The 9,830-nt window shown below is 40.0% G+C and overlaps 1 protein-coding gene across 1 annotated transcript in view; it reads right to left on the bottom strand.

Moving 5' to 3' along the window:
• Positions 1-2,448: 2,448 nt before the first annotated feature.
• Positions 2,449-9,830, bottom strand: part of CARS2 (cysteinyl-tRNA synthetase 2, mitochondrial) — a gene marked incomplete in the record, with an annotated part of 379,651 nt that continues 372,269 nt past the window's right edge. Inside the window, 1 exon segment of the mRNA XM_053707781.1 lies at positions 2,449-2,623. Coding sequence (XP_053563756.1) covers positions 2,570-2,623 — 54 coding nt within the window.

The raw sequence follows: 9,830 nt of genomic DNA, 5'->3' as shown, positions 1-9,830 counted from the left end.
AGAAATTAGCACAGTCTCCGCATCAGAATCCTCCATAACTGGTAGAGGATATATAAATATGGACTAAAGTAGTAAAACAAAAATGGCACCCCGACACCCATAATGGCTGGGGCACTCACCACCTTCTATGACCAGACCCCTTCGGACTAGAATATTTCCGTCGCCACATGGTTGGGAATGCGGAAATGGAAAACTGAACGAAACCACTCCAGACACAAGGTTAACCGTACAGTCCAAAAAAGCGCGCCCAACCAAAAGGACGCGTCACTTCCAAAGGCCTTTATGTTCCAAACCACAAGCCCAAAAAACATCACACATAAGCAGGTTGAATCACATAACAAACATGATTATAAACACCCCTGTTCAATAACCCCCCTCAGGAGATATTAACCCTCAATTCCAAGATACTAATAGAGACTCACTGAGACCCTTATGACATTAGTTAGATCCGCAAGGTGGTAGACTCTCGGGAAAACATTCACATTACAGTACATTGCTGAATAAAGTAAAATGAAACGATCTTACCGGAATCTACACCGTGGAACAGGAACATGGCCTTTCAAGTGTGACGGATAGTAGCATCGCTACCGCCATGGACTTGAGAGAAGAAAGCAGGCAGCGGAGCGAAGTTCGACAACGCCGATTGCTTGAGGAGCTGTTAACATGAGTCGGGATGGTTTCACAGAAAGACTCTGTCTGCATCTCCGGATTCTAACTTTCATCCAAGCCCTCACTGAGAGACTGATAGGACTAATTAAAACTTCTGTCCCATGTCGAAGAGTACTAACCTCCATAAGAGAAAAAAAAACAAAGTATTTAAGCCTTTTGGCTGGAGTGTCTTTGCCTCCTCCTGGTGGCCAGGCTCTTATTTCCCAAAAGTAATGAATGCAGCAGTAACGAATGTCTTTCCATTTAAGAAGAAAAAAAAGTAACAGATCCAAAAATATGTGCACTACACCAACGAGCATAAAGACCAATGTGAGCTAGTCCAATGCGCGTAGACCCGAAGGCCAATGTACATAATTTAAACTAAGGGGAATAATGTATAGATTCTGTCCCAGGGCTATATATATATATATATATATATATATATATATATATATATAAAATAATAATTGCCCATAACAAGACTATAGACGTTAAAGAATATTTACCAATAGACACTCGTCCACCAGCAAACAACCAGTAGATAGCCAAACCAGTACTGAAACACATCAGCAGAGGTTATGGAATATTGTAGATCCATCGGAGGCAAAAGACAAGTCCCTGCAACCAATTATGGAGGGTCTGTGATAGATTTCCCATGAGGAGAAAAAGTAGCAACAAACCATACCCCAAATACGTTCCTCTGACAAGCACTGTACTCTGAAGGAAAATTGGGCCTCAATATAGACTGAGAACCCCTCTCTCTAAAGAATCAAATGCACATCTTCATTCTTTGATTACCTCCAGCAGAGGCAAAATAAACACTGAGGTACATGTGAGGTGGGAGAGGTTTTATAGAGCTCATGGGGTTTGGGAATCTTTGCCTCCTCTTAGTGGTAAGGAAGAGTAATTCCCAGGAATAATGGATTGTGGACTCTCACCACCTGTATGAAAGACAAAGGATTAAGAGAATGGCCACATACTAATGACCATGACAGAATACTCCATGGACACTTGGGCATTCAGTTGAAGACAGAAGAGCGGAGGGTGGCCTTACAGTAGCAGCAGGCCATACACAGGAAGAATTCCATTCACGTTTCTTCATCTGTGGAAAAATACCCAATCATCTTTCACAAGGATAGGTTAAGAGATAAAAGAAAATATCTGGGAAGTTTTTATTGAACTATAAATGGTAAGAAGATATACCCAAGGTAACTTGAACATGTAGACTTTACATTGTGAGAGAAATTAATTTGGTAGTGAACTAAACCATAAAATAAAAATGTACTTTTGCTCTGCAAAAAAATGGCAACCCAGCACTCCAAATATTCTTATATGAAGTACGGTATGTGCTAAAACTAAATGTATAAATGAATAAGGCATACCGCAGCTTATACATGGCTAAAGACATTGGGGCATATTTATCAAAGTGCGAGCAGACATGATACAATGTAGCATACGCTGTCGGCATTTATCATTGCACCAGCAGTTCACCAGAGCTGCTTGTGCAATACCGCCCCTTGCAGATTCGCGGCCAACTGGCCGCTAGCAGGGGGTGTCAATCAACCCGATCGTATTCGATCAGGTTGATTTCTATCCGCCGTCTCAGAGCAGGCGGACAAGTTCTGGAGCAGCGGTCTTTAGACCGCTGCTTCATAACTTCTGTTTTTCCGGCGAGCCTTCAAACAAGGGGCATCAAGCTCCATTCTGAGCTTGATAATTTGGCCCCTTAGTATAAAAGTTTTCACCATCCACTACATCACCACCTGTTTTTCTTTTTCAAAGAAAAAAATACACAATTAGTTTTTTTGTTGTTGTTTTTTTAATTAAAACATAATTCTTATTTATATTTGTTTTGTGTAAAACAAAAAAAAGTTCAGATACATTGTATATTATAAATAAGATATAGCAGAGTTTTTCCATATTAAGTTTTTTCCTTGTGATCAAGTAGTTCCCATGTTGAAGAAGTTCCTCGGTCCTTAAAAAAGAAAATACAAATATTAATTTAATGTCTATTGTTTATATATTAATACAAATAGTTTTTTTTTTTTTTTAAAGTTTCAAAAGTTTATTGAGATTCAAGCTTTTACATAGAAATAAACATACAAAATAAAATCAATTACACTCGTGAGACATTTTGCGTCTTGCTTTTGTGGGGGTATGGATAAAGGGGGTGGAGGGGTGGGGGGGGGGAAAGGGGGATTCAAGTATTGTTACAATAAATATCAGAGTTGAGAGAAGGAGTCGTTGTACAATAAGGTATACCGTCCAGACCTGCATGTTTCTCTAGCGTTGCTAAGGGCTTTTCTGTGACTTTTTCTTTTCTAGGGCTTATTTAAGCTACTTAGGATAGGAGTGTATGTAAGTTTCCCATACAAAAAGCATCTGAGCGTATAAGTCTAAATTTTTATTTTTCATGTAAAAATATTCCTCCAGAGATATTGTGCGATTACACTCTGAGTGCCAGTGTGCCAGGGAGGGGATCTTGTCTGACTTCCAGTTCCTCGCAATCAGAATTTTAAAACTATTGCTCAGGATATGAAATAATTTTTTTAATGGAGTAGAAAGTTTTCTCGGGGTCTTGTTAAAGAGCCATAAGCAAGGATCTAAGGGAGTGGGTATTCCTAGTATTTTACTGGATTCCTGAGCTACCTCGTTCCAAATAGGTATTAATTTGCTGCATTGCCACCATATGTGGGACATGTGGCATTCCCCAGATCCACATCTCCAGCATTGAGCTGATTTGAGTTTATATATTTTTTTACACCGTTCTGGGGTTAGGTACCATCTTTGAAGTATTTTTAAATTGAGCTCAACGAATTTGCAGGAGATTGAGGTTTTCTTTATATTGGTGAAAATTTGCAAGGCATCTGTATATGTGATTTCTATTCCTAATTCAGAATTCCATCTGTCTATGTAGTATGGCAGAGCTCCGTGCGGTTGTTGTGATAGGAGGGAATGTGTAATAGATAGAGCGTGTCTGGTTGGGGTGCTTTTATGACAGATAGATTCGAAAGGTGTCATTGACCTGATCATGTTATTGGATTGTGGGTGAGATGTGATATATGATTGACACTGTCTGTAGAAGAACCAGTCTCCAAGGACAGAGAAGCCCTCAGAGACCAGCTCCTCTATGCTAGGAGAGTATTGTTCATTTCCCAAGTGGTGGATCTGTAAGGATCTGATGGAATTACCTGCAAGCCTAGCTGCCATCGAAAGACCAGGTCGGAATTCGTTATTGTGTGTTAACGGTGTTAAAGGTGAGAATTTTGTCGATATATTGGGGTACTCAGTCAGAACCCTGTCCCAGACTCTGAAGGTTTCTGAAATAGTTTGTGTGGTAGATTTTAAGAATCTATCTCTGTCCCTTGGCGACCAGCATAGTTGGCCCAAGTGTTGATTTTGTGTCATGTCGTGTTCTAATTGCACCCATGTTTTGTCATTTAGGTTCGAGCACCAGTCTATAATTCGTTGTAAGAAGGTAGCTTGTCTATATCTATGGAAATCAGGGACCCCAAGGCCTCCCATGTGTATGGGGAGAAACATTATCTTTTTGCTAATTCTCGCTCTATTGTTGAACCAAATGTAGTTTAAAATGTTTGATTGCAGGGTGTTGAGATAGTTTGCAGGGAGGGGGATGGGTAGGGTTTGAAAGAGATAGAGGAGTCTTGGAAGGATGTTCATTTTAATTACGTTGATCCTCCCTAGCCATGAGATATGCTTCCTTTTCCAGGAGGAAAGATCTGTAATTATCCCCTTAAGGAGCGGTTTATAATTTAGAGTGAAAAGGTGATCTGGGGATGGCGTGAGTTGGATACCTAAGTATTTGAGTGAGCTTGTTTGCCAGCGAAATGGGCATATATGTTTGATTAGATCTATATCCGTCGGCGGGACATTAATGTTCATGATTTCCGATTTCGTTTTATTAATTAAAAAGTTAGATACAATGCTAAATTCGTCTAACTGACGTATGATGTGCGGTATAGTGGTTAGGGGGTTAGTGATGCAGAACAGCACGTCGTCGGCGTATAACATAATCTTGTGATGTGAGTTATGAATTTGTAAACCGGTTATAAGGGGGTGATTCCGTATTTTATGTGCTAGTATTTCTATTACGCAGGCAAATAGCAGCGGGGAAAGAGGGCAACCCTGTCGTGTGCCGTTTGTGATATGAAATGGGGCCGAAAGGGAACCATTTATGTGAACCCTGGCTGTTGGAGTAGAGTACATGGCGAACACCCGATTGATAAAGTCTTGTCCCACACCCATTTTTCGTAGTACCGCTCTTAGAAACTGCCAACCAACGCGGTCGAACGCCTTCTCCGCGTCGGTCGACAGAACCAAGAGCAGGATGTTTTTGTGTGTAGCATATTCTATAAGTTGTATGACCCGGACAGTATTGTCTTTTGCTTCCCTGGTTGGCACGAATCCGACCTGGTCTTTCTCTATTAATTGTGGTAGTACTGTGTTTAGTCTTACTGCAAGAATTTTAGCATATATTTTCAGGTCTGTGTTTAGGAGTGAGATTGGCCTAAAGTTTTCTACATATTCAGGGCTTTTTCCAGGTTTTGGTATAATAGAGATGAAAGCTTCCAATGTTCGAGTGGGAAAAGGGTTCTCCGGAATTATCGAATTAAAGAGAGAGAGAAGGTGTGGGGAAAGGAGATCTATGTATTTTTTATAGTAATAGTTTGTGTAGCCATCAGGGCCTGGGGCTTTGTCCGTGGGGAGGTCTTTTATGGTCCTTTTAATTTCAAGTAGGGTAAAGGGGTTTTGAAGAAATGTTTGTTGTTCTTCTGTCAATTCTGGGAGTTTCACATCCGATAAATATTTGTCAATAAAGGATACATTGGGCTCTGAGTCATGTGGATGTGAGTCTGTAGATTTCGTAGTCAGGTTGTACAGTTGTTCATAGTAGGAACGGAAGGATTCAGCGATGTTTGAAGTGTCATAGTGTGTTTTGTTAGGGGACTTTATTGTGAGAATGTAGGCACGTTGAGCTTTGCGTTTTAATTTGCAGGCAAATAGCCTACTGCATTTATTGTCTCCTTCATAATGTGTCTGCTTGAGTTTGAAGGCAAATGCTTTGCAATCTTTATCTAGAAGGTTAGTCACTATCTGTTTTGTCTCTTGTAAAGTTTTAGCTAACTGTGGGTTGTTAGGTGTTCTTTTAAGTTTTGATTCTAGATCATTTACTTTATTCAAGGAGTCATGTAGCAGTTGTCTTTGCTGTTTTTTATAGTGGGAGTGCATGCTCATCAATTCACCCCGTATAGTTCCTTTATGTGCTTCCCAGATATTCTGGAATGAGGGTATTGAGTTAATATTAAAGTCGAAGAATTCTTTTATGGCTTTTTGAATTTTGTCATTGTATAGTGGGAGGTCTAATAGTTCCTCATTAATTTTCCATATGTAAGTAGAAGGGGAAGCTGAGGGCCATAGTATTGAGCATGAAACTATAGAGTGGTCTGACCAGGTCGCGGGAATAATGGATGATTGTGTAGTTAATGAGAGGGTGGTTACATCAGTTAGTATATAATCTATTCGAGAAAAGCGTGAGTGTGGATGGGAGAAGAAAGTAAAGTCGTCTGTCTCAGGATGATGTATTCTCCAAACATCATGGACCGCCAAGTCTCTCAAGCGTTGCTTTATAACCGTCAGTGCCCTATGTGGTGTTGATGAAGTGTGATTCGAGTTATCCCGGTACGGGTCTAATGAAACATTAAGGTCTCCACCTACTATTAACATACCCTTGGCCACCTCTAAGATTTTCCCAGTGAGGGAGGTTATAAATTTGTCTTGTCCGGTGTTTGGGGCATAGGCGCTTACTAAGGTGGTAATGGTGTTAAATAGTTTCCCCACTAATATTATATATCTACCTTCTGCGTCTTTATGTGAATCGAATAATTGGAAGGGTATACCCTTTTTTATTAAAATCCCAACTCCATTAGTTTTGGAACTGTTTGAGGAGTAATATGAGGGACCAAATTTATAAAAGAAAGTTTTAGGCTCTTGGCCCTTTAAGAAATGGGATTCCTGTATGAATATCAAGTCCCCTCTCTTATGTTTAATATCTCGCATGACAATGTTTCTTTTGTGCGGGTTATTTAGGCCCTTAGCATTAATCGTTAGAAAAGATAATTGTCTGTTATTGGTTTTATTTTTAATCATAATGATTTATCCTTGGTGGTAGTACGCTGTGTAAGGTGTGTGAAAACAGTGTTAGACTATTTCTCAGGCCAGGGCGGTATATGAACTGGCATTGAAACATAAAATAAAAGGAACGTATACATTGTATATTTATAGGCATAGACAATATGAACATTGCAGTATGATTCATTATACTTAAATGGTAATCAATGGGGGTAGGATAGTTAACTAGGGAGGGGGAATGGCCAGAAGCCAGCGGGAGGATTGAAATTCTTTTCATTTCAATCTGAGGTTTTACAGCAGTAAGAATGTAAGTATTAAACATAAGAATAACAATGTGACTAACTATACTAAGGGCTATCAACCAAAACCTTTCTAAATTAGAAAAACCCTTATAGGGTTATGGTAGAGAGAACAGATCAACAGGAAATAACATTTTGCTTAACACAACCAGCAAGTAACTAATCAGTTAGTGTACTATCTTCTGACTAGTAATGGTGACAAGTATTACATTTCAAGGTCTTACCCAAGATGAACAGTTCAAATAAGACAATTGTCTTGTTCAGTCTCTTAATGATACAGGAGAAATGTTCATATTTTCTTTTCGTTTCTTAAGGGACTGAACTTTGTTCCAAGTTGTTTTCTGCAAGCTTGAGAATGGGGTATGAGCGGCTGCGGGTTGGGGGCCTTCGGCTGAAGAAGGCGGTCCAGGTAGTTTCAGGGGGATTCCCAGTCCTTTAGAGAGTTTGTCAAGGTCTTGTACACCCTTGTATATGATTGTAGTCCCTTCATGGGGTACGATTAAGCTAAAGGGGAATCCCCAGCGATATTTGATGTTTCTGTCCTGAAGTATAGAGGTGATGAAACGGGTTTCCTTTCTCTTTTGGATGGTGCTGGGGCTCAGGTCCGGATAAATCTGTAGCTCATGGTCCAGATATGTGATTGTGTGAGAGGATCTGGCTTTCTGCCAGATAGCTTCTCTGTCGTTGAATCTGAGGAATTTGAGGATAATGTCCCTGGGGGGAGCATTAGGTGATGGTGGGGGACGGAGAGATCTGTGGGCTCTTTCTATTTCTATCGGTGGGGCCTGCTGGTTTCCCAGTATTTGACGGAAAAGTCCTTGTAAGTATTCCAACAGGTCTGTTGGTTTTATTAGCTCAGGTATGCCCCTGATGCGGAGGTTACTCCTCCGTCCCCTATTCTCCAAGTCCTCAATCTTTTCTTGTAGGGCTTCTAATTTGCTTTCATGTGTACTGGTTTGGTTGTATAATGAGCAGACAGCTTCAGTAGTTGTGTCTTGTGTTTCTTCAACTGTAACTATTCTCTCACCCATCTCTGTCATGTCTCTGCGCAGCGTGGATAGTTCTCTTGTTATGAGAGATTTGAGAGATTCAAAATCTTCTTTGGATGGGAGCTTGGCTATGTCCTGTTTAAGTTGTATCATGTAATCAGAAGATGATATTGGATCATTCTGTAAAGTGCAGTCTGTGGAACTTGATTCTTGTGTGTCTGATGCGTTGGACTGGAAAAAGGAGCTTACTAGTGTGTTGGTCTGCGACTGACCCTTAGGATTTTTATCCCCTTTATTTTTGTTCTTGGATGTCATGGCTGCTGCGGGTGATTAATTTAGAAATCTCAGTATGAGCAATTTGGAAACTTAGGATGCAGCGCTCTGCGAGGGCCTGCGTAGGCCTAGTGGCGTCTACTGTGGTTTATGCCAGATGTTCAGTGCTGTGCTTTATTATCTTGTCAGCGCTGTGCGTTATTATCTTATGAGGCAGTTTTACTGTATACCTTGTTTTTGATCTGTATATAACCGTTCTGTTTACCTCATTAGTGGATTGTTTTTTAAAACTGTGCTGTTCATTTTATTGCTGTCTTGTGATCTGTCTGTTTAGCATGTTATATATTTAGTGGATTTATTTGTACCATGTCCTCTCCGGTATGAATCCTGTGTGGAGCCTTTCGTGATCGATCTAATGTGTGCTCTTACCCCATCGGGTCTCCGATCATCATGCGCTGTGAGAAATCCCTTGCCGTCGCAGTTGTAATTGAGTAAAGATGGCAACGGAGCGCTCCGTTGCTCCTGCTTTCTGTAGAGTTGCATGCGGGTCCGGTCTCTCCCGGTTGCGAGCTTGCTCACATTTGGGGCTTCAGTTGTTAAGCCACTGTTTGCTGCTGGTTAAGAGTGCTAGACACTGTTTTAAAGGTGACAGGTCTTACTGCTGTGCCGGAGCGATGTGACTATGCGGTCATTTGCCTGCTTGGCCAAGCTCCGCCTCCAATACAAATAGTTTTAACAAGAATATAGCTTTATATCATGCAATCCTGAGTCTAAAATATAGAAATTGTATTTTTTACTATAAATACTGTTAAACTGCAAACTTCCCGGTTCCTAATAACTTGGTAATATATGCTATATATGTAATTTTAAACATTACCTATAGAGTAGAGATAAATTCAAAATTGTTTCTGGTGGTGGCAGCCCTAGATTACATCTCTGTACCTTATTATCTTTCTTACGTCTTTCTATCCTTGGCTATACGCAATACTGAGAGAGAAGGGGAAACTAGGAGGGATACTTGAAGCTCTGGTATAGGGTGTCTTTGCCTCCTCCTGGTGGCCAGGTGATAAAAGAAATTAATTTATTAGATAGGAATAAATTATGTTTTCTTGTTTTGTTTTTTTATGGCATATTAAAGAAATAATAAAACACCAAAAATATTATTGTTTAAAAAGATAGATAATCCCTTTATTTACAATTCAACAGTTTTGCATGATTCCTGTTATAGAAATATACTTTTTACCTCTTATCTTGTATCTAAGCTTCTGCTGAATGCCTCCTTATCTAAGATCTTTTGAGAGACTTGCATTTCAGACAATTAGTGCTGACTCTTTAAAGGGACACTCAGGTCAAATTAAGTTTTCATGATTCAGATACAGCATGTAATTTTAAACAACTTTCCAATTTACTTCCATTAAAACAAAAATGTGCACAGTCTTTTATATTTACACTTTTCGAGTCACCAGCTCCT

The sequence above is a fragment of the Bombina bombina genome, chromosome 3, assembly GCF_027579735.1.
Source record: "Bombina bombina isolate aBomBom1 chromosome 3, aBomBom1.pri, whole genome shotgun sequence".
In the NCBI taxonomy this organism is placed as follows: domain Eukaryota; kingdom Metazoa; phylum Chordata; class Amphibia; order Anura; family Bombinatoridae; genus Bombina; species Bombina bombina.
This window is presented reverse-complemented; position numbering and strand designations above follow the sequence as displayed.